This window comes from Sebastes fasciatus, chromosome 3 (assembly GCF_043250625.1).
Source record: "Sebastes fasciatus isolate fSebFas1 chromosome 3, fSebFas1.pri, whole genome shotgun sequence".
NCBI lineage: Eukaryota > Metazoa > Chordata > Actinopteri > Perciformes > Sebastidae > Sebastes > Sebastes fasciatus.
The window spans coordinates 24,554,740-24,578,758 of record NC_133797.1 but is presented as its reverse complement, the minus strand read 5'-3'; the positions used below and the strand labels follow the sequence as shown (position 1 = coordinate 24,578,758).

At 40.7% G+C, this 24,019-nt stretch overlaps 1 protein-coding gene across 1 annotated transcript; it reads left to right on the top strand.

Annotated features, from left to right (window-relative positions):
* Nucleotides 1-11,451: 11,451 nt before the first annotated feature.
* On the top strand, nucleotides 11,452-21,734 carry LOC141764489 (myelin and lymphocyte protein-like). Its single transcript, XM_074629767.1, has 4 exons — nucleotides 11,452-11,647; nucleotides 16,775-16,942; nucleotides 18,677-18,799; nucleotides 20,965-21,734. Exons 1-4 carry the CDS (start codon nucleotides 11,558-11,560, stop codon nucleotides 21,037-21,039), a joined length of 456 nt encoding a protein of 151 aa, XP_074485868.1. The 5' UTR covers nucleotides 11,452-11,557; the 3' UTR covers nucleotides 21,040-21,734.
* Nucleotides 21,735-24,019: the final 2,285 nt, after the last annotated feature.

Genomic DNA, 24,019 nt, shown 5'->3' with positions numbered 1-24,019 from the left:
ACGCAGCTCAAATACGGTAATACACCTAATAGACATACAGCTACAATACCGTAATACACCTAATAGACACGCACTAAAGCACTAAATGATTTAGGGCCAAAATACATTTTTCTGATCTTCTGCTATGTTCTGAACCATCCAGACCTCTCAGGTCATCTGGATCAGGTCTGCTTATTGTCCACCAGAGTCACAACTAAACATGCAGAAGAAGCAGCATTCAGTTTTTATGCACCAAATATTTGGAAAACCCAGAAACCTGCAGGACCAACTCCAACTCTGAGATCTTTTAAATCAAAGCTTAAAACTCTCCTGTTTGCTGCTGCCTTTTATTAATCCAGATAATGATCTTATACTGCACTAGAGCTTTTACTCTTGTGTGTTATACTCTATTTTAGCTTATATCCTAGCTTTTATTTTGAGCTTGTTTGTATTTTCTAATCTTTAATGTTTTATGTTTTTATAACTGTTTTAATTATGTCTTAATGTTCTTTTGCACTTTGTCGCAATGTTCTTGAATGTTTATGTAAAGCACTTTGAATTGCCCTGTTGCTGAAATGTGCTCTACAAATAAAGCTGGCTTGCCTTGCAGCTCGAATACAGTAATACACCTAATAGACACGCAGCTCAAATACCTTAATAGACTGCAGGCGCAGGGACATGATGTGCTGCTCCTTCACCAGCAGGTTGCACTAAAGCACCTCAGAGAGGGAAAGTAAGTAGTATATTATGATCAGTGGTGGAAAGTTACTTAACACATTTAATCAAGTTGTGTATCCTACTTAAGGACAATTTTGAGGTACTTGTACTATGGGTGCTATTTGGGAAAAAATCAGAGGGGGACGAGGGGGCATTTATAGAATAATTGTGAACTTTAAAGGTCCCATATTATAAAAAAGTGAGATTTTCATGTTTTTTTATTATAAAGCAGGCTGAAGTCCTATATAAATACTGTGAAAGTATCGAAACACTCAATCCAGAGGGGAATACACACAGCCTGTATTCAGTAACTCTGCATTTGAAACAAGCTGTCAGGATTTCTGCCCATTCGTGAGGTCACAAATATACAATATTTAGACCCTTGACACAGATTTAAACGTAAACATTCATAAAGTGTAAAATAACCAATATGTCTTGTTTGTTCCTTGTTACTGATAGAGAGTTCAATCATCCAATCCAACAAACAACTCAAAACAAGAGTCAATACCAACAGGAGAATACACTGTTTATCATTGGCAGAGCATTTTGGCAAATTTTTCTTGGACGCTACCCACATAATCAGCTGTGCTGCTCATCCCACAAATGCATGATCCTTACAAGTTGGACATCATTGTAATGCCAATTAGCATTGTAACAACAGAGAAATAATTGGCCAAACACAAGTTTCCGAACGTTTTTTTCTCAGTTTATATAAAAAGCACCAATGACCAACATTTCTTGTTCACAAACAAGAGTGCTTTGCCTGTCGAGATTAAAGATACATTACAACCAAATCAAATCACCCGATTCAACTGTTATCAGGCCATTAAATAGGCGTTATCTATAAGTACACTACTAACACAAAGACAAGACAGGGTGAAAACCCTGTGTTTTGTGACTGCTGCTTCTGCTCCTGTCATAATTACTACGGTCGCCAGAGGTTGCTGTTGTGTTCTTTTATACCTTTTTTCAGTGAATGTGCCATGTGAATAGATGATAAAACCTACTAGTGGCTGTAGTAGGCCCCTATTGACCCACATCTATGGGGCTTATAGCGACTAATAACGTCTATTTAATTCCCTGATAACAGTCTAATCGGCTGATTTAAATGCAGTGTTAAGTACAAAAAATGATGACACTGTGACAGCCCTTCCTGTCTGCAGGAGCTGCACCTGAAGGCACCATGATCAACAGCACAGGACATACCTGGTAAAGGTGTGTTTAATGTATAAAGGTCAGAGCAGCAGAGATCCTCCCTTCACACACGTCCGTTGCTTTATCTTATCAAACACAACACAGATAAAGCACACACTCGCTCATCCACTCTGATAATAATAATAATAATAATAATTTATTACTTACTGATAATAATAATAATTATTATTATTAATAATAAATAATATAATAAATAATAATAATTATTATTATTATCATTATAATGGATGACCTGAGGCAGGGGCTGGGAGTACAGAAGGAGAGACTCAGTGTGGAGATGCTAAACCATTCAGAGCTTTATAAACTAAAATCAGTTCTTAAAGAGACAGGGTGCAGGTGTAAAGGTGTTGAAATAGGTGTAAAATGCTCTCTTTGACAGCTGAAATCTGTTCATTGATGTTTTGATGATCCAGTTAAAGGAGTGCTGCAATAGTCCAGATGAGAGTACACCAACATGAATCACTTTCTTTTTATCAGATCTAGTCTGACTTCTGAAATATTTCTCAGGTCAATGTGCTCACTGAGGTTTAAATACTGATGATAAGCTTTTAGCGTCATGTTGAGTCTGCTTTGAATCACTATAATTTCAGTTTTGTCCTCATTTAATTTCAAATACGTGTTACACATCCACCTGAATGGATTGCACCTTTTAATTTTTATCTTAAGGTTAACATTTTTCAATGAAGGTGCAAATTCAAGGGGTGGCTCCAAATTTGGGGTTAATTTGTGGCTAAATTAATATATTTCAAGGTTTTTAATGGATTATCTGTTCGATTTAAGTGGGTTTTAAGGGGGTAAAACTCCCTTAAAAGTTTTTTAAGAGGTTAAAAACAGTGATGTTTTTCATGAAATGCATCCCTGAATTTTAAAGGTATAAATTAAGGAATGTTTTCATGTTATTTGGTCAATTTTGGGTGTTTTTTCCCACTTTAAAAGTCCCTTAAACTGTGCAGATTATCCTGATCACTACAGATGAAAATTAGCTTTTAGCTATGTCTGGTATGATAGATGTATTGCGCATTATCCCTGCTAAATAAACAATATAATAATTAAAAATACCTTAATACATAACAATCAGTCACCCATAAATTAGCCCCTTAAAATACACTAAATGCTTATCTTGATGAAGAGTGTTTCTCTCCTCTTCCAGGCCTTCACACGTACAAACTCTGACAAGGTTTCTGGAAAAAAAGATTCATTTATTTTCTACATCACTGAGATGTCAAATTATTTTTCTTCCAGATTAATGAACCGTTTGGTCTCAACATTAAGACGAAAAAAGTCAGTTGTCAGCTGAACACTTACAGATCGACACTTTTAAGATGAATCGTTTTCTTCAATCGTCCTAAATAAAATCCAATCATGAATGTTGACTTTTAATTATATCCTTTATTATTTTAATTATTACCTCATGGAACTTTCTGGCCATCAGGAAGTAAAACTTGTTTCCTAGACAGCAGTCTATTTGTGGTAACAGTGACGTTTGGTGATTTATGTGTTTGAAAATAAACCTGTTCAGCTGGATTCTCTTCAGCTCATGACTCTGAACACATTAACTTATTAATATGCAAATGATAGTGAGCAAATACATCCTGTAAAACAAGAGTTTCATGATACAAACTGAACTCTGCATGTGTTCCTCACTAAAAGAAAGACCTCTAACATCTCTTTTTCTGAAGCTATTCAACTGGTCATCAGTGACCAGAGCAGTGATGATGTTTATCAGCTGTTTCATGGAGATTTAGTTTGAAGGCTGAAAGGAACAGAAGAGTTAAGTGATGGAGGGATTAACCTGTAGCCTATATAGCTTCAGTATTCTCTCTCTGTTTTATGTATTATTATCATCTTTCTCCATCTTTTGTAGTTATCTGATTATTTCTATTTTGAGCCATGTCCTTTTTCTTTTTCAAACCTTAAACCTGCAGTAAGCAGAATATTTTTGGCATCATTGGGCCAAAATTCCATAATAACCTTTCAGCATATTGTAATTCAAGTGGAAATTAGACTTCAGCACCTCCTCATGGCTCTGTTTTCAGGCTTTAGAAAGTCTAGCCTGTGACGGGAGACTTTGGCCAATCACAGGTCATTTCAGAGAGAGGGAGTGTTCCTATTGGCTGTTCATTCAACGGAGGAAGCTGTCAATCACTTGCAAACTCCGATCAAACGGTCAAACTAGGCAGCGCTGATCAAATATGAATCAATATTATGTTACTGTAATGTAATTTCTCGCCTCAAATGCTTTCAGAAAGATCTTGTAGTGTACTGTTTAGCTGTAAAATGAGAAACTTTCTGCGGGACAGCCGGTACAATAAGCTTTTATTTTGATGTTAATAAAATGCACCCAAAGTCATGAATATGTAGGATATTACTACTGACATTCCTGTAATATTACGTCACAACATCTGCTGTATGTACAGTATGTGTTTACTACGTGTTTATTTGCATATAGAGCGGGGAAGTGAGATCTGATCAGAAGTGGTCACTGGAGACGCATTCTAATGCCAGGTGTGAACAGATGTACTTAAAGCTGTCCACTTGTGATCGGATCACTCAGGACATATGTCAATACCAGGTCTGAGCAGGGCCTGATGTTGAATGTTTTTTCATATCTGCTGCCAGTGTGAACGTGGCCTTTGACCTACATGTACATGCAGGTACATGTACTGAAATGGGGAATTAAATCTGTGGCTCGATCTTTGATACAGAACTTTAATTTTATTCATAAACATTTCTTTGAGGAAGGTACACACCCCTGTAAAGCTTCACAGTGTATTTCTCTGTGTTCAGTGATCCATCAGATGACAGCTCGGCAGGAACAAAAGCAGCCAGACATACTGACAGTTTCCTTACTGAGCCTTGCCAGGCTGAGCCGAGCCCATCAACCTGCCAGACACCTGCCTGGTCGGTTTACTGCTGACTGATAACTAAAACTTCCTTTAACTCACACTGAGTCACCAAAACAACATCAGCAGGAAATTCACCAACTCACTCAAAGACTGTGAAGAAGCGTCTTTATGTTTATAGTCATAAAAGCTACTAAATGGAGATTCTGTTGTCAACTATAGACATACAGTATATGCAAAATATATTGTACAAATATACATTCAAACTGTCTAAACAGCAGTTATGATTTTCATTTCCTCATTTTGAGGCATCACTTCCTGCACAAAGCGAGATCATCAGAAACACAGCAGGACGAACATTTCACTTATGTCAATGTATAAAAATGAAGGTTGGCGGTGACCCACTGTGGTAAAAACAACAAAGCTTTCATCATGTTTTTGGATATTTTTTGGAAATATAATGGCCTTTGTCCATCTCTTTGATTTCCTTCCTGCTCCTCAGAGGTTGAACCCTTTAGATTTGAATGACCTTTCCTTTAGCGCCACTCTCACGATGAACTTTACATGTTTAGCTCCACTGAAGGTAAGACTCTAAGAACAGATACATTTTCAGGATGTGTGTTCATGTCGTGGCTGTAATGAACTCTGCAGCATGTAGGGGGAGCTTACAAGAGTTTAGACTGTCTGTTTATGTTCAGTACAGTGAGAAACCTCCGGGTCTGAAAAGTAAAGCAAATGCAGAAGTGCCTTAAACCTGCATTATTTCTAATAGCCAGCAGGGGGCGACTCCTCTGGTTGCAAAAAGAAGTCTGATTATATAGAAGTCTATGAGAAAATGAGCCTACTTCTCACGTGATTTATTACCTCAGTAAACATTGTAAACATGAGTTTATGGTCTCAATCACTAGTTTCAAGTCTTCTTCAATACAGCATGATGTTCATTTAGTAAATTATGGTCCCATTTAGAGTCAAATAGACCATAAAGCAGGGGATGATTTAAGGCGTGTCTACCTTGTGATTGACAGGTCGCTACCATGCCGTTGTCCGGTCTGGGAGTTGTCCGTGTTTTCGTCTTACAACTTTAACCCTTTCACAGTTTGTTTTCAGTTCATGAACGTTAATTGTAACATTTTGGTCGCCTAAAAATATCTTATTCAACGTTCGGTTGTACTTAGCTCTACCCTCTCGTGTCACTTCTGGTTGCAAAGAAAGTATAATGCTGAACTTGAGGCTTCAAACCGGCAGTCAACAAACCAATGGGTGACATCACGGTGACTATACGTCCACTTCTTATATACAGTCTACTGTATGGTTCAGTTCTGCAGCTAACGTTCCTGCAAGTCACACTTAATACAGGAGCCTCTTATATTAAAGCTAATGTCAGTGAATGTGGAGATTAAAGAATAAATGAACTGAAACTGAAGCGATCAGTTTAGGTATCAATCCAGGACTATACATTTATCATCTTATCATGAAGTATTCAGCGCTGAGCTCAGGCTCTGCTGATGGAGCTGAAGATTAGATAACACAGTGTCGTTACCTGACAACCCCATCAGCGGGACAATAGAGGGGAGACGGAGGAATCTGCTGCAGCTCAGGTTACATCACTCTGGAAGCTGAGGCCATGAAGCCACAGGCCATTGATACATATTTTTTTTTAAAGTTTGATTATTTGGGTCCCCATTAGCTGTTACCTCGGCAACAACTCATCAAAAATCACGTAGCCTATTCTTGGCCTTTCTTCTTCTGAAATCTCTTTTTACCACCGCAAGGGTTATTTTTTATTTTAGCAGCTACATCTGATTAGCTTTTCATTTTTATTTTATTTTTATGTTGAACAAAAGCCATTTTGCTTTCTATTATCCATTTTACTGGAAACACTGCGATAATTGTTTAAAGGTGCTAAATGCGAGATTGGGAGGATTTCTATTGCCTCCGCAAGGCTCTCAACATGGAGACGGCTGAGCCGGTGGCTCATGGCTATCAGTGCTAACAACGCCTTGAGAACAATGGCAACAGTGCTGACAGAGCTAACAGTGTTAACCTGAGGGGGAACTGGAGCGTGGGTGCTATGCTTCCGTAACGGCGCTTTCGGTCTGGGATGGCGTATTGGCCTACTTGCTCCTGCATGAGTAATTATTTCTCTTATTACTCTCCATTTCTCTCTCCGTCTCTCACTCACTGAAGGTCCTTTCAGACACAACGCAACAACAGCACCACTGTGCTCTGAAACACGTTATTTCCAATAGCTTGCGCCAGCATGACGGCTTTTTGCTTTGTCAAGCAAAACCCAACTCTGGGCGCTGCACGCTGTGATGTGCGCTGAACCCAGTGGCGAGCGCAGCTCAAACATGAGCTCAAACTGTGCTGTGTCGCGAGCATAGACTGCTCTCTTCCCCTAGGAAACGACATTTGGTGTAGGTCTATTGTCGTCCGGATGGAAACAGGCGGGATTATGGTTTATGCACGCTGTACAGGGCCAGAAACAGGTTAAGATGACGAAAAGGAAAAAAAGTGTGAAAATTTGCCATAAATTGGGAGAAAACGGGAGAATTGTGACCCCGGGAGGAAACCAGGAGAGGGCGATGAAAAACACGAGTCTCCCGGGAAAATTGGGAGGGTTTGCAAGTATGGGATGGAGTTATCAGCTGTAACCACCGTATGAGAGCAATGCAGAGCGGTGGCCCGTGAGCTAGCACGCTCACATACACAAACATGCACTAAAAGCATGTGCAGCCGGCCCGGCGATGTCAACAAAGCACAGAGAAGCTCTGATTACAACACACACAAAAGGAGAATAACTTCATTCTCTGCTCAGGTGGACATTACTCCTCTATATCATTTTTCTAACAAGGGGGATGGCACCCCCCCTCATATCGCCTACTGCGTACTGTACATGAGAACATGTTGACAATGTTCTCAATGTGTAAACAGAGAACAGCTGAAAGGTTTTGTCTTACTTGTTGTATTAAATAGGATTTGTAGTTTCGAGAAGCAGCAGAGGAGTTCTGGTTCCAGGTTTTGGACCAGGTTTTGCCTCGGGAGTCCTCGCCCCCTCTGACTCATGTCCACACGGAGTGTTGTCTCCATCAGGAGAAGGTTTCCCGGTCAGGAGGATCAGATGACCGCGCCTGGAAACCAGATCCAGCTCGGCGATTATCTGAGGTGTTTGTCCGACAGCTCGCCTGCCAAATGAGATGCTTGTTGTTTCCATGGATCCGTTGTTTACAGTGTGAGGTGTGAAAGGCTGCATGGTCACAAACAGACCTGAGATCAGATGTTACCACATACAAAAATATCAAGGTATCTTATACTGTTAGTTTAGCACAAAGACTGGAAGCAGGGGAAAACTGAGGGAACATCCACCTCCAACTCTGTCTGATTCACACGTTGTTTCTTATTACTAAAGCTACTAACCGCTCCATCCTGCAGCGAGCTAGCAGAGTTCAGACAGATCAAACCAACAACTCCACTATAGTTCAGGACTTTAGAGATGCTGTGCTCAGTTAGGCTACTAAATGGAATAATGCTATTATTATGAGCATATTCTGAGACAAAACACAATAAGGTTGAAGATTAATTATACACACATTATGTAGGTGCAAGGCTATCAGAAACTATTTTTCAACTATTTTATTCTTATCTTATTCTAACATTTTAATTATCCTATTTTTATTTTTTTACTGCTTATTTGCACCAACGAACCAAAGCAAATTCCTAGTGTATAACTGATTCTGATGTTTGATTGAATGAATACAACTCCCACCGTCTAGACTGCAAGTGTATCAGATGTGCTTTTCACTTGCACGTCTCACACAACAAATACGCTGTCATTTTAATCTATGCAGATGTCTATACTGCCTCTGTGCAGGTGCGTGTCTCAGCTCCGTCTCACAGGTGTAACCGCGACTTGAAACGTTTATTTACACTTCAATTCTACTAAGGAAACTGTTTTTCCCCACTGTGTCTATGGCCGCAGAGCCAACACATTCTCACTCCCAACTCGTCAAATACCGCTGCTTGATGAGTGCCCCTCGGCATCAGAGACCAACACACGGGGTACCCTTCTTGGGTTACTTTTGGACGAACCGGGGACGGCATGTCAATATAAGCTCAAAATAAACTTCCGTTTTCACAGGAAGTTAGGTTTAGGCAACACAACCACTTAGGTAGGGTTAGGAAACGGTCATGGTTGACGTTAACTTCACTGACTAGTACCTCACGGGGCTGACGATACCAACAAGTCACGTGACAAAATAAGTCAATGTTACACCGGTCTCCTGGTTGAAAATCTTGTGTTTGTTTGACCCATCCACCACCCCTACTGCCCTGAACGGACTCTCAAGCTATTAATACTACGTCACTTGCTCAGACCGCCGAATAACGCTGCAGGTGGGTTTACATATGAGTTAGTTGAAATTGCTAAAGGGTGCCTCCGTGCGTCGGTTTCCGATGCCAAGGGGCGCTTACTTAACGGCAGTATTTAACGAGTTGGGAGTGAGAACGGGTTGACAGAGCAGCGGCTGAGAGGCAGCGATGCAGTCATCACTGGTGGCCCCTACCGACCGGTGCCGGTTAAGAGTCGTGAGTGAGGAGTCAGCAGCCAATCAATGGCAGCATCGAACAGGCAATAAAAGGTGTTCTGAGAAAGTGTGAGTCACTGCAACCGCGTGAGGTCCTTGAGCACGCAGCCATAAATGAGCACCCAAAATATTATGCAGCAGTGTCTGAGATTAGCCGTGTACAGACACAGAGATGCACACACTCACTCACACAGTCGATCTCAAGATAATAAGGGAAAAGGTAACGCCTGCACACTAACTTTATGCAACACAAGTTTATTAATGACTACGTTTCGATCCTACCTTGTTCTTTGTCAGGACAGAATGTTTGAAAAGTGGAAACCGCACCCAGGTGTGATTCATCCAAAAAACCCAGTGGTTAAAAACCCACAAACAATTAACAATTTAATAATAGACGACAAAGAAAAACTACACAAAAGACTGTATTACAAAAGCCATACTTCTAAATATAAAACATGTATGTTATTTATAAACATTATATCATCACATTAAAAAATACTGCATTAAAGGACCACTGTGTAACATTTAGGCGGATCTATTGGCAGAAATGGAATATAATATTAATACGTATGTTATCGTCAGTGTATAATCACCTGAAATTAAGAATTGTTCTGTTTTCGTTACCTTAGAATGAGCCGTTTATATCTACATATGGAGCTGGTCCTCTTCACAGAGCCGGCTGCCATGTTTCTACAGTAGCCCAGAACGGACAAACCAAACACTGGCTCTGGATAGGGACATTCACATTTTCGTGTCGTCCACCGTAGTTTTCCTACACGCTTGGCACACGGGAGAACTTTCAGTTGGTAGCAATCTGCAACATCACCACTAGATACAATAGCTTTTGAAGGAGGCTAAATAATGCTCCAAACTTATGCTAAATTTTGGCGAGGAAAAACTGTCATGGTCATTTTCAAAGAGGTTCCTTGACCTCTTACCTCAAGGTATGTGAATGAAAATGGGTTCTATGTACCCACGAGTCTCCCCTTTACAGACATGCCCACTTTATGATAATCACATGCAGTTTGGGGCAAGTCATAGTCAAGTCAGCACACTGACACACTGACAGCTGTTGTTGCCTGTTGGGCTGCAGTTTGATATGATTTGAGCATATTTTTTTATGCTAAATGCAGTACCTGTGAGGGTTTCTGGATAATATCTGTCATTGTTTTGTGTTGTTAATTGATTTCCAATAATAAATATATACATATATTTGCATAAAGCAAGCATATTTGTCCACTCCCATGTTGATAAGAGTATTAAATACTTGAAAAATCGCCATTTAAGGTACATTTTGAAAAGATAAAAATGATTAAGCATGTGATTAATCATGATTAACTATGGACAATAATGCGATTAATCATGATTAAATATTTTAATAGACTGACATATCTAGTACTACTGTATATGAAGAGCCAACCATAATTAAAGGGACTGTTTGTAACTTTTTACACGTATAAATCTACCGGGGCGCACTCGCGTATGCGCGTATGCGCGCTCGCGTATGCCCCGGAGGCTGAAGCAGGAAAAGCCAACACTAGGATCAGCAGTGATTCATGGAGAGACCTTCGTCTGGTCAGCTAACATTACTGCCAAGCAGCTGAAATATAGAGTGATATTGTGGTTTTAGCTGACGTGTGTCGCCTCACTGTTTTGAGCGATGCTCGTTCATGTCTATTTAGAGCAAGCAAGTGCAAGCCCGTCGCTGACTTTCGTTGACTTCACGGCCACAGGTGTCGCTGTTAACAAGCATTTCTGAAAGTTATAAACAGTCCCTTTAAAAAAAAATAAAAAATACAGCAAATGTTTGACAGCATTCTCTGGATTCATACCTCTAGAGTCTGGAGAGGGGGAATATAATAACTTTCTCTTTGGAAGTATTTAAAAACAAAACGAACACAATTAGTCCTGTTACTGTTGTTGTTGTTGTTATTGTTGTTGTTGATGTTGATGCAGAGCTGCTGCAGGTTGTCATGGTGATAAAGGAGTCACGCTGGTCAAACATCTATAAGTCTGTCTCTCACAGTGACGCTCCATCACACTGAACCTCCAGAGGAGCTCACAGACACTCTGTGAGCCGCCGGGCGTGTCTCTGCTCGGCTGATGGGGATTCCGGTTTTTCCTGTCGGCTCCTACCTGGTTTAAACCGCAGCAGGTCTCTGAGTCCAGCTTCATCATTCACCGAGCAGCAGCAGCAGCAACATCAACAGCAACAACAGGATGGCCCACAACACTGCCACCATGGGGAATCTTCCCAGCGGGATCGGAATATGTACGACCATCCCAGACATCCTCTACCTGCCCGAACTGGTAAGAAAACAGCAGCTACAACAGCTTTATATGATCAGGAACCTTCTGTCTGTCTGCGGCCAGCGGTGCACACTTTTACGCACAGTGCGGGCACTTTTACGCACTGATGAAAACACCAATTAGTAAATTAAAAGTAGAGAGTCTGACTGAAAACGGTCGATGGTTAAAAGCAGTTGATAGTAAACGTGTTGCTGGTTTGTAGTGTGGAGATTGAAGGCTCCTCCTGACTGCCTTACTGACTGATGGACATTATTTATTTATTTTTATAATATGTTTATTGGGTTTTCTTATTTTCACAAACACAATAAGAATAATAAAAAAACAACAACAACAAACACTGGTACAGCTCAGATAAAAAAAAAATGTATATAGGAGGTCATAGGAAATAGTCCATAGTGCAGGGAAGTCACAGGATATATGAGTTAATGTTCAAGAGACTCCTTGTGAGATAATGGAGGAGAGATCAGGTCCAATATAATTCAGATAGGAGCTGCCAAATATTGTAGAACTGATCTACTTTGGCATGTAGAATATTTGTGAGATATTCCAAAGAGACCATCTCAAATATGACTTTTCAGCCTTGGACAGAGGGTTTCTTATCACTGATCCACTGTAGTAATATATTTTGTTATATAACCTTTTGTATTTTATTTATTAACATCCTCCGCTGGTTTTCACACTGCAGAGAACATGTTAACAACTTATTAAGTTTAAATACTAAAATCATGTTTCCTCTGATTACATCACTCCTGCCAAATGTCCATATTCTGGTTTTACTGGTTCTATTTCCTGAAACAAGAGGCCATAAACTGCACTGAGAACAAGGAGAAATTATTTCACCACATTCCCTTTCTTGGTTTAACCACAATAAACCTTCACTCTTTGTTTTGCAGGTTGATATTGATGTGTAGTGTTGACCTTTGTTTTCTGTCATTGAATCAGTGTTTACATGGTTCGCCTCAATGTCACATTTATACCGTTTCTGATACTAAACATTATTATTATTATATATTATTATTATTATTACTAAAAGATAATAATTATTATTATATTTGGAAATTAAATGGACATTCTGTCTTTTATTAAAGAAACAGTGTGTAGGATTTCGGGGCTCTATTGGCAGAAATGGCATATAATATTCAGAACTATGTTTTTATTACGACAGCGAGTAACGTTATTGACTCTGGGCCAAGCAGGAAAAGTTAACAGTGTGTGGTTTTTCCGTTCTGGGCTAATGTAGAAACACGGCGGTGCAACATGGTGGACTCTGTGGAGAGGACCCGCTCCTTACGTAGATATGAAGGGCTCATTCTATAACGAAAACACAACGCTCCTTATTTTCAAGTGATTATACACTAAAGAAAACATACTTGTTAATATCATATTCTATTTCTGCCAAAAAAATCCCCTATTTGTTACACACTGGTCCTTTAATGAAAAATTAGCATCATCGCTTTATGTAGTGACACAAATACAATACGATAGTGGCGTAAATCCAGCACATTTGAATGACATCCCGAAATTGGCCAAAGTCCCGTACACTGGCCTGACTCCGGGTGTCGATGCTGACCTGATTTCAGCTCAAATGCATCAACTTTGCATGAACCAAATTCCAAATATTGCAGCACAATTTGGGCAACAGTCATCTCTCATTTGGTCCTCTGGTGCCAGAACACGGCATATTTGAAATTTATAGGAAATGTAGTTAAGTAATTTGTAATCTGCAATATTACAAAAAGAAAAAGTACAAAAGAAGGTAAGGGGTCAGAGGATCACAGCAGCCAGACGTTAGACAGAACAGATATTATTCCTACAATGAACCTGCGTGACGGAGGAGAGATCGGAACAAAAATACGAGCTGATACAAAAAGATAGAAATGTTTTTATTGTGTATATTTAACGTCAAAGAGACGTCAGCACAGTCTGAACAGAGGAGGAATGTTGCAGGTGTTTTCACATTAACTCATGCATTAACTCTCTCTCTCACACACACATGCACACACACACCCGCACACACCCACACACACACACACACACACACACACACGCACACACACACACACACAAACATAAACACACACCCACACACACGGACAGTGACAGTCTGGTGGAGCTCCATGAATAATGCAGCCTGTCAATCATCAGAGGTGTAGAGTGAACGAAGGCAGCGACGCCCTGCTCTGTGCTAGGCAAAATACAGGGTAGGCAGAATAATGGAAATACACCAGCTAATAAAAAGACTTAACTAAAATAACAGAAACTGCTACAAACATTCAGAGCATTCAAAGAATGTGTTTTATAATAAGCTTTAAATGGCTCAAAAAAGAGTGTTTGTGGTGATGTGTGCATCAAACAAAAGCCTGGGCGCCTGCAGGGCACGTTCTAAAAATAGCATGAGTCACCGGTAGCGTTCGGTCCAGCGCCGCTGCATGTTTGGCATTGTTTTTCTGGTAGCCGAGAGTTAAACAATGTTTGGGTAAAATGCTGCGCTCGTCACTGTCACCTTTTACCCAGCCGTCCAGACACAGTGGTGGAGGGGCGGGACAAATACCACAAAGACCAACTGTCTGACCGTCCTACATGTAGCCTACGAGTGCTGAACAACAACAACAACATATTTCCTCGTTCACAAAATCTCAGCCCACATAGAACGGCGGGACCGTCCTCTCTCCCTACCTGCTGCAGCCTTCCCTTCATCCAGAGCAAGTAGTCTACCATGAACCGACAAACAAGTCGCCCTCCATATTATACTCTACCCTTCAAGTAGTTTTTTAGTCTCAAAAAAGGTTGGTGACCCCTGGCCCAGATCCAACAAAAAAAATCTACCTCCAACAACTTCGTCCGTCTGATTTACATGTTGTATAATGTTTATTGATCAGGTGTAGAAATGGAACTGTAAAAATGAGTTTTACCAGCAGTGAGCGTTGGAGCTTTTTGTTGACCAACAACCTTCTGGGAGCAGTGACTGAACACAGCATCTATATAGTGCTGTCAACTAAACCAGGATGCACTGGTTAGTAGCTTGTTAAATAACAAGATACAACCAGAAATCTCCTTAGGTTTCAGGCAACAAACCTACTTGGTTTGGTTTAGTAAAAGATCAATGGTTGGGTTAAAATGAACCCTTTCTGACAGAAATCCCTGCAAACAAACTGTATATAAATAGACTGTATATAAAAATAGACGACATGGCGGTCGTGTCTAGAAGGTAACCCACAAGTTGCGAAACTCTTGAGAGATGGTTAAGGTTAGGCATTTACCTTGAATGGTTAAAGTTTGACATTGACCTTGAATAGTTAAGATTAGGCATTGACCTTGAATGGTTAAGGTCAGGCATTGACTTTGAATGATTAAGGTTAAGGACGTTTTTGCATGTTTTCGCAATTTGTCGGTTAAGCCAAAACATCTGGATCGCCCCCTGGTGGCTGGCTGCAGTATAGGTCATAAATCCCGCCCCCTCCATGTTAGCGGATGGGACATGGACCAAACTAAAAAGTCAAAGTACACGTCAAATCATTTTTTTCCAAAGATGTTTTCTGTCATTTTAGGTAGTTCTTATGCTGATGTGTATCGCGGGTTTAGCCCTCCGATTACTTCTGCGCAGACTGGCTCCAAATGATGTAAAAAAAAATCAAGATGGCAGCTCAGTGTGATATCTGGGATCATTCATTTTTGTACAGTGGGAAGAAGTGGTGAGGTGTCATCCATTTATATATACAGTCTATGGATACAACCTCTTCAGACAGAGTGGGAGGTGGAAAGGTTTTGTTAAATGTTGACTGTCTAGAAATGTGCTACGATATGAACATCAAGGGAGTTAAAGATTCCCCTCAGTTGCTGTAAAATAGCTCAGATTGAAAGAGTCTCCATCAGTTTAAGTTGAGTCAGGCCGAGATAACAGGACTAAAACATGTTGAGCACATTTCTGCTAGATGTTGTTGCTAAATGCCTGAATATCATCCTAAACAGTGAAACATACAGTTTAGAGCTGAAACTCTTCTGCTCTCGTCAAAGAGTCTCCTTCCTTCCAAAGACAATTTTCCACATTCCACACACTCCTCTGGTTTCAAAAAGAAGTCTGATTGTATAGAAGTCTATGTGTTTTCAGTTCAGGAAAGTTAATTATAACCTTTTGGTCGCCTAAAAATGTCTTGTACAGCGTTCGGTTGTACTTAACTTCACCCTCTCGTGTCACACAAAATACCAAAATGGCGATGGCCAAAAGGCTTCAAATAGGCAGTCCACAAATGTGACGTCACGGTGACTATATGTCCACTTCTTATATACAGTCTATGCCTTCAACACACTGTTAGTCAAAGAATATTGGATTTATTGCACAATGCCATTTGGTATTGACAGTATGAGAATGGAGTTAAACTGAAATGAAGAAAGGAAATAAAGGAAACAATGAGTATGATAAGTCTCATTAATATACATTTCCATCATGTATTATATGCCTCATAAAGCCTGACTGATATATCTGGCTACCAATAGCCTATAGCTAGCTGAAAGCCATTAACAGGACAGGTTAGCTTACATGGTGAACAATGAATAGCGCCTAACACCAAAAACATGATCTAACCTAGCCGTCCACAAAAATATAAACAGCGACGCAGGTATAGGCATCTTATAAAAACTGTACTTACAGACAATACTTCTATAAGGGAGTCTAAAAGAAGATGGATGTAGATGCTTTGACTACAGTCTCACAATGTGCTTTCTTCCCAGGAGTGCAAGGAAACAAAAATGGCCTCCTGCAGGGTTCAAAGGGCAAGCAATAAGGCTTGTAATATACAAAACAGAATCAACACCACCTAGTGGCTGCAAAATGAACTGAAAGTCTCTTTTTCTCAGGTCCCAAACAGAAATAATTAGTTGATTAATCAATTAGTTAAAGGAACAGTGTGTAGCATTTAGGGGAATCTATTGGCAGAGATGGATATAATATTAGTTAGAGCTGTCGATCGATACAAATACTTCTTTTTTTTTAGATGATTGATTGATTAATAATCAGCTCATGAATTGATAATGAAAACAATTGTTAGCTGCAGTAAAACAAGCGGTGTCGGTGACATGATGGTCAGCTGTGTTAAGGTTTCCTCTCATGTGTCTCTGTTGTTCCTGCAGGTCTTCGGTGGTCTGGTCTGGATCCTGGTAGCGTGCACGTTTGTGGTGCCGCACAACCCTCAGGGCTGGGTCATGTTCGTCTCCGTCCTTTGCTTCACCGTGACTTTCATCTGGATAGTGGTGTTCGCCTGCGGGGTGCATCACAACAAAGGCCGCTGGGCTGCAGCAGTAAGTCCTCCACACATTTTAACAAAGACAAATAATAATGTAAAATGAGAAACTTTGTGACTCGGCAGCCATGTGGAGATCAGTTGAGGAAATACCAAGCACCGCCCACCAGCCGGAGCAAACTTTCTCATTTTACAGATAAACAGTACAATACAATATGTTTCTGAAAACATTTGAGGCGAGAAATAGGCATTACAGTAACAGAATATTGATTCATATTTGATCAGCGATGCCTAGTTTGACCGTTTGATCGGAGTTTGTGAGTGATTGACAACTGCCTCCGTTGAATGAACAGCCAATAGGAACGCTCACTCTGAAATGACCTGTGATTGGCCAAAGTCTCCCGTCATGGGCTAGATTTTTTAAAGCCTGCAGAGCCAAGAGGAGGTGCAGAAGTGTAGTTTTCTCTCAGAACACTTGAATTACAATATGCTGAAAAGTTATTATGGAAATTTTGCTCAATGATGCCAAAAACATTATGCCTACTGCAGGTTTGATGTACGACGGCATATTAGGGCCATTATAGGTTAAAAAATAAATAATGACGGAGCTGGGGGTAATATTCAGAGAAAAAACTAAACATTTTCAAGATTAAATTTGGAAATTTACAAGAAAAACCTCACATATTTGCAAGATTATTAAGTCATAAATAGTGAATAGTGGAGTGCAAAATGTGGTAACGTCAGCCACCGTCTGAATGTTGTTGCACTTAATAATAATAATAATAATAATAAACATCTCACGTCTCCGGCAATCACTCTCTGACTCTGTGGCAGAAACCCTCATCCACGCTTTCGTCACCTCCCGTTTGGACTACTGCAATGGAGTTCTGTCCGGGGTTCCCAGCAAAGCCCTGGACAGGCTCCAGTATGTGCAAAACTCGGCTGCCAGGGTTCTCACCCGCACCAAGCCCTGGCAGCACATCACCCCCACCCTCATCCACCTCCACTGGCTCCCGGTCAAGTCCCGCATCACCTACAAAATCCTCCTCCTCACCTACAAATCCCTCAACGCCCTGGCTCCTCAGTACCTATCTGACCTCCTCCACCCTTACACACAGCCCCGGAACCTTAGATCCTCAGACACGGGTCAGCTCTCCGTCCCTTACACAAGAATGAGAACTTTTGGGGACAGAGCCTTCAGTGTGACAGCCCCCACACTTTGGAACTCTCTCCCCATAGAGCTCCGCAATGCACCATCTCTGGACACCTTCAAAAGACTCCTCAAAACCCACCTCTTCACCAAGGCCTATGGCCTCTAGCTACTGTTACATTTGTTGTATTTATTTATGTCTTTGTTAAGCGTCCTTGGGTTTCATGAAAGGCGCTATATAAATCCAAGATATTATTATTATTATTGCACTTAAACTAATGTTATTATGGTAAGGATGGCCTCTGAGGCGAAGGTCCTGAAAGATACACGTACACGTTTTCTTTCATGTTCTTTCTGTGTTCTTTTATGAACATGAGTAAATACTAATATTGTAGAAGTTACAGGAAAGTAGAGATGAACAGCTTCTATCTTTGACTACACGAAGGCGTGTCTTGTTTGTCAGCCTCTGATTCTCAGCTCTCAGATTATGGAGGAATGTTAGGAACAACAGAACAAATGTGGGAATGCAACGCAACACCATGACACACCAGTTTTGTGCAACCGTTTGTTTGTTTGTTTTGACTCTGTGCCAGTGCAAATAGTGATCGTTCATGTTCTATTTTTGTTTTCCTCATCTGTCAGGACGTTATGTTTCACGGCATCGCGGCCTTCCTCTACCTCAGTGCTTCAGTGGCTTTGGCCAAAGTGACTCTGGAGATGAAGGATGTGGGCGGCCAAAACTACCATCTGGACATCGCTGCAGTGGTGAGTCAGGCAGTTTCATATTGAATGAACTGCAGAGAGGATGATCTGACTCAAAACCAATAAAACAGAACGACAGAGAGACCTGAACCTGCAGAACCACAGACCTGAATGGGTCCAAATAAACTCACTGGTTGTAGTTTTCAGTCAGTTTTCTTCTTCAGCTCTAAACCAGCTGAGAAACCGTCTGATTGACAGCATCATCACAGCAGTCAGATGCTTTTATGAAGAGCAGCGTTGGTGGATGTTTTTCTGTGTCAGCCGTCACATACAGAATAATAGTCCCACTAACAAAACACAATGATCATAAAGGAACAGTTCAATATTTAGTGAAATCCTCTCCTTCTCTTTCTCACTAAGAGTTAGATGTATAGATTGATACCACTCTCACGTCTGTACGCTAAATATGAAGCTACAACCAGCAGCTGCTTAGCTTCGTTTAGCATAAAGACCGGAAACAGGGAAAACAGCATTAATGCTGATTAAACCTTTCCCACTATTTCCCACAGTGTCAACCTATTTCCAAAGTTGATATCACTGAATGCACTTAACTTGATATGTGTAATCCTTGCACCCTATTCGACTGTTATTAGCTCATAAATATGCGTTATCATTCGTTATAAACCTCATAGATGTGGGTCAGTAGGGGCCTACTACGTTGTAAAAGTGAAAGTGAAACTTAAAAGCAACACATTCTAACATGTTGTAAAACTGAATGAAACATCACGTTTTGAACTCAAACAAAATAGCTTGTTTAGGCCTTCTTTAGGTTTATGGCAACAACATCACTTAGTTAAGTTAAGGGGGAAGAGATCGTGTTTTGGCTTAAAATAACTATGCTTCAAAAGTGAAAGTGAGACTTATGGTTGTGAACACAAAGACAGCTACATGTAGGTTTCAAATAGGATGCGAACCCCGGCCTCCTGGGTGAAAGTACTTCCATCCTTCATCCCCAACCTCCATCATATGAGTTTCATAATACTGTCTATACTACAGCACCTGGCTTCTGCTGTCATCATTATTACGGTCGCTAGAGGTTGCTGTCGTCTTCTTTCAACCCTTCTTTTGGTGATCTACCATGTGAATTGATGATAAAAACCTACTAGTAGGTTTAGCAGGCCCCTTCTGACCCACATCAATGAGGCTTATAACCACAATAAGACATTTAATGACCTGATAACAGTCTAACTGGCTGAATCCTCAGTAAACTTGTAGCAGGTGTGCAGAACAGACTATTTTTAAACGTTAGTGAATAGAGTGCTGCAGCGATGACATATTTTTGTCAGCCAACCAGGAAGTTAGCATCGCCCTGGTTCCCTCGACAAAAAGTCAATGAGATTTTTCCATTAGGTTTTGGATTATTGCAGAAAATAAGCTCTGCGGGAAACAAACATTTATGATATTTACACGTTTTGTTCAGCAAGATAATCTTCACAACTGAACACCTCTATGATTTGTGAAGTGTGAATGCAATCGCCAGAAGTAAAAAGCTAACGTTAGGCTATAAATGAACAACACCACGGTCTCATGAGCGCGAGTATACACAACGAGGCTGTAACGGTGGACGAGTTGGCGTGATGACGTTTAGTAGTCTCATTTAGCCGCTTGTTAGCAACCGCCTTTTTTAAGACACATAAAAGCTTCAAAATTCACGAGTGGGATATTTACTGACGTATTTTATATTGTAGAACAAAACGTTAAAATCTCTTCAGCTTGTGTTAACCACAGACCTTATTTCAGGCATCCAACTAAAAACCCATTGACTACCAGACGAGGGAACCGGAGGTGCTAAAAATGAGAACTCATTTCCGGGTTTTAGGATTCATTCCTGAAACACTCTGTGGGGAAATCCAGCAGCTGAGAATTGATAGTTTGCTCTATTTTGTTTTACTATCAAGAAATGAATTCCACGAGACAAACTAGAATCAAACATGGATGTCATGAAAAACATTGTTCTTATTCAAGAAGATACCAAAGTCTTAATATCGGAGCTTCTCACAAGCACCTGAACATATCATGGAGGAAGTGTAATAATAGTGGGTGAAAACATGCTTAACAGCTGTTACGGTGCTGAGATTCTACGGGGCAGATTATTATGGGTGATCCTGTGGATGTTCATGGTCCTCAGAGGATCTAATCTTCCACTGATGTTCTCTTTGTCTCTTCAGGTCTTCTCGTACATGACGACTCTCCTCTACTTCGTCCACACCATCCTGTCTGCCATCCGATGGAAATCTTTCTGAACCAGAGCAGAAGTGATCTTTATCCTTAAAGCTTGTACATAAAGCTGCGGCACGGTGACGTGAAGGGAGGGCTGAAGGTGATGGAGACTCACTGCTGAGGTTTTTGTTCTTCCCTCTGCTGGTAGAGGAAGCTGTGACGCAACATCTGGATCACCACAGCGTCTCTCAGCGTCTGGTTGTCTGAAGCAGGAGGGGTTTTGAGGGATTTAAAGTGATGAAGTTTAGGCTTCACTGCCGGGTGGTTTGTGTCACAGAGCTGCTTCATCTGTTCTGTCAACAGATCCACAGAAACTCAGAAGCATTTAATCCAGATGCAATCAACAGCAAAAAATTATAATCTTCATCAAACTGCTGAGCTGTTTCTATTATTTTGTCCACCCTCACATGTTGTAATGTGCACACTCGGCTCATCTCTGCCTCCTCTGAGCATCTTTACTGGTGTCCCTTTTGTTACGTTTTTCCTTTAGTTAAATCATTTAATTTGGTATTCTTGTTTCGCTCTCAGCTGATTTTATATTTTTATAAGTTTCTTAACAACAACATTTAATTAAATGTGGATCAGAACAGGAAATTGAACCATGATTATTATTTCTTTTTGTAATGTAAGCCTTTATAACTGACTGCTTCATTTTTGTAAACATTTTGAGACTGTTGAAATCATTGAAAATGAATAAATGTGTTTGTTTTGAAACGTGTTTTTGGCACATTATTCAACACATCGGTCAAAATAAATATCAGGATCTCTTTGTCAAATATACACCAACATGTATGTAAGGTGTCAAACTACAAGTCAAGTGGAAAAGTGGAATTTATGACTTGCGTCTTAATTAAAAATGGGCTTCATCTTTAAGTTTAATACTGTAATGCTGTTAATGGACAGGTTCAAATGTTTGTTTTTTATGTTTAAAAAAAACAAAACAATCAGTTGATTATCAATATAATTGCTGATCAATTCTTTACTGATCGGCTGATCAGTTCATTTGTCTGCTGTCTGTTTTGGGCACACTGAACATTTTAATTTACATGTTGATCACTGAACAACAGATATTCAGAGTAAATGCTGACTATTCTCCATTACACAGTTACTGCAACAGGACAACATGTGCTGTGTTGTGTCGTCTCCATGGTAACGGGGGGGTGGGGGTGAAGGTGATGCCGGCTGTTGACACTTGTGAATATTTCATCAGCACTGACATCAGGTGAAGCGAGGGAGGGCAGAGAGGTCAGAGTTCACACCCCAGGCTAAACTACAGATGATGTCTTTGAGTGGACAAACAGGGGGCGGAGTTATTTCCAGCTGCTAGTTTGAGCAAAGAGTATAGAAGCAAAGAGATGAAACTCTGGTGCTTTTTTGACAGCGCCGCCGCCATTTTGGACTGAAACCGCCAATGAATCTGTGGCCATGGATGTCTAAAGAGACGTCTGTAAATCCAACCCACGGGACTACGCTGCCCTGCACATTCATATGACATATCTGGTTCTGCCAGCTTCCTGCTAGCTGTATGCGGCTGTAATAATGGATATATTGGCTGTAATTCTTCACATTTATTATCTTATAATACACCCATGGGCTGTATGCTGTAAGCCTGTACCGTGGTAGATGTATTAACGTCTCTGTTCCCAAACAACCGGCTATCGGCCAGTAGCTAGTAGAGCTAGTAGCATGACAGAAACAGAATTTAATGTAGTTGTAGGCTATTTACTAACACGCAGGGCAAAAGCACAGGACACAACCTCTCATACATTCATGGTCTGTGGTCTATTGGACATCTATTCTGAAGGTCCTTGACATGAAAAAGTTTGAGATTGCTCTCAAAATCTGTGTGCTGGATTTTTCTAACTTCCATTTATGTCCATCGCTCACTTTATGCTCCTCTGGGAAGCAGCCGGGCAAAAAAGTTTAATAAATAAATGAGTAAGTAAATAGTTATAATAGTATGCATATTTATGATATTTTGTATTGTTCAACACAGGCTATATCGGTAGAGACATATATATGAATAGAATAAAAATAATTTTGTTTTACTCTTGTACAGCTCTTTGTATGCGGACGTTTTACTGGCATCCGGTAGTCGCTTTCAGTCCAAAATGCGGGAAGCGTAGCTCTGCTGTTGGGCGCTGACGTTGCAATGGAACGAACAATTGACTTTCACTTCTTATCAATATCCATTCTTTGCTTTGAATGCAGAGTGATGCCTCCATCACACACACTGCAACAACTTCATAGCTTTATTTAAAGAAGTGGTGCTGTCACGACTGCTTCCTAGTTGTGTTTATTTCTGTCCCTCCCTCCAACCACATTCCCACTTCCACATCTCTAGCTTTATCTTTCTCCACCTGTCCACCAGGTGCCCTCAGAAGTGCTTGAATGCACCGCAGTTTAATCATGCAAGCCTTATACATCACCATCAGAGGTAAGGACATGTTAAACATGTAGCAACATATCTATCTTGCATACCCACCCAACGGGAAGAAGCTCGGCTAAAATCTCAGATTTATTTATTTTTCCCCAATGTGGCCCTAATACTCGTCGGAGGTTATACACACGTGATCCAACTAATCAGGTGTTCTTACAGCAGGGAAGGTGCTGGGGTGACGATGTGCGGGCACATAGCCTGTCCCTCATGGGCCCCGCTGGACCAAGTTCTTCAGGCTCTTCCATAACATCTCCATCTCCATATGTTATCTCACACATTGTGAAGGAACGTCCTGAGAACAACAACAAGAACATGAAACCAGGTTTAATGGAGTATGGCAGGGAGTAAATACAGGACAGGGTGCCACACACACACACACACACACACACACACACACACACACACACACACACACACAGTGTAAGGCTGATTGGGCAGTATGGGGCAGGTCAGTGAACTGTAGCTGTGATGTATAATTGATGAGGGAAAGCAGCAGGTGATAATAGTGAAGCATCTCCATGAAACTGAAGAAGATGAAAGCTGTGAGGCTGCAGCTCGTCTGA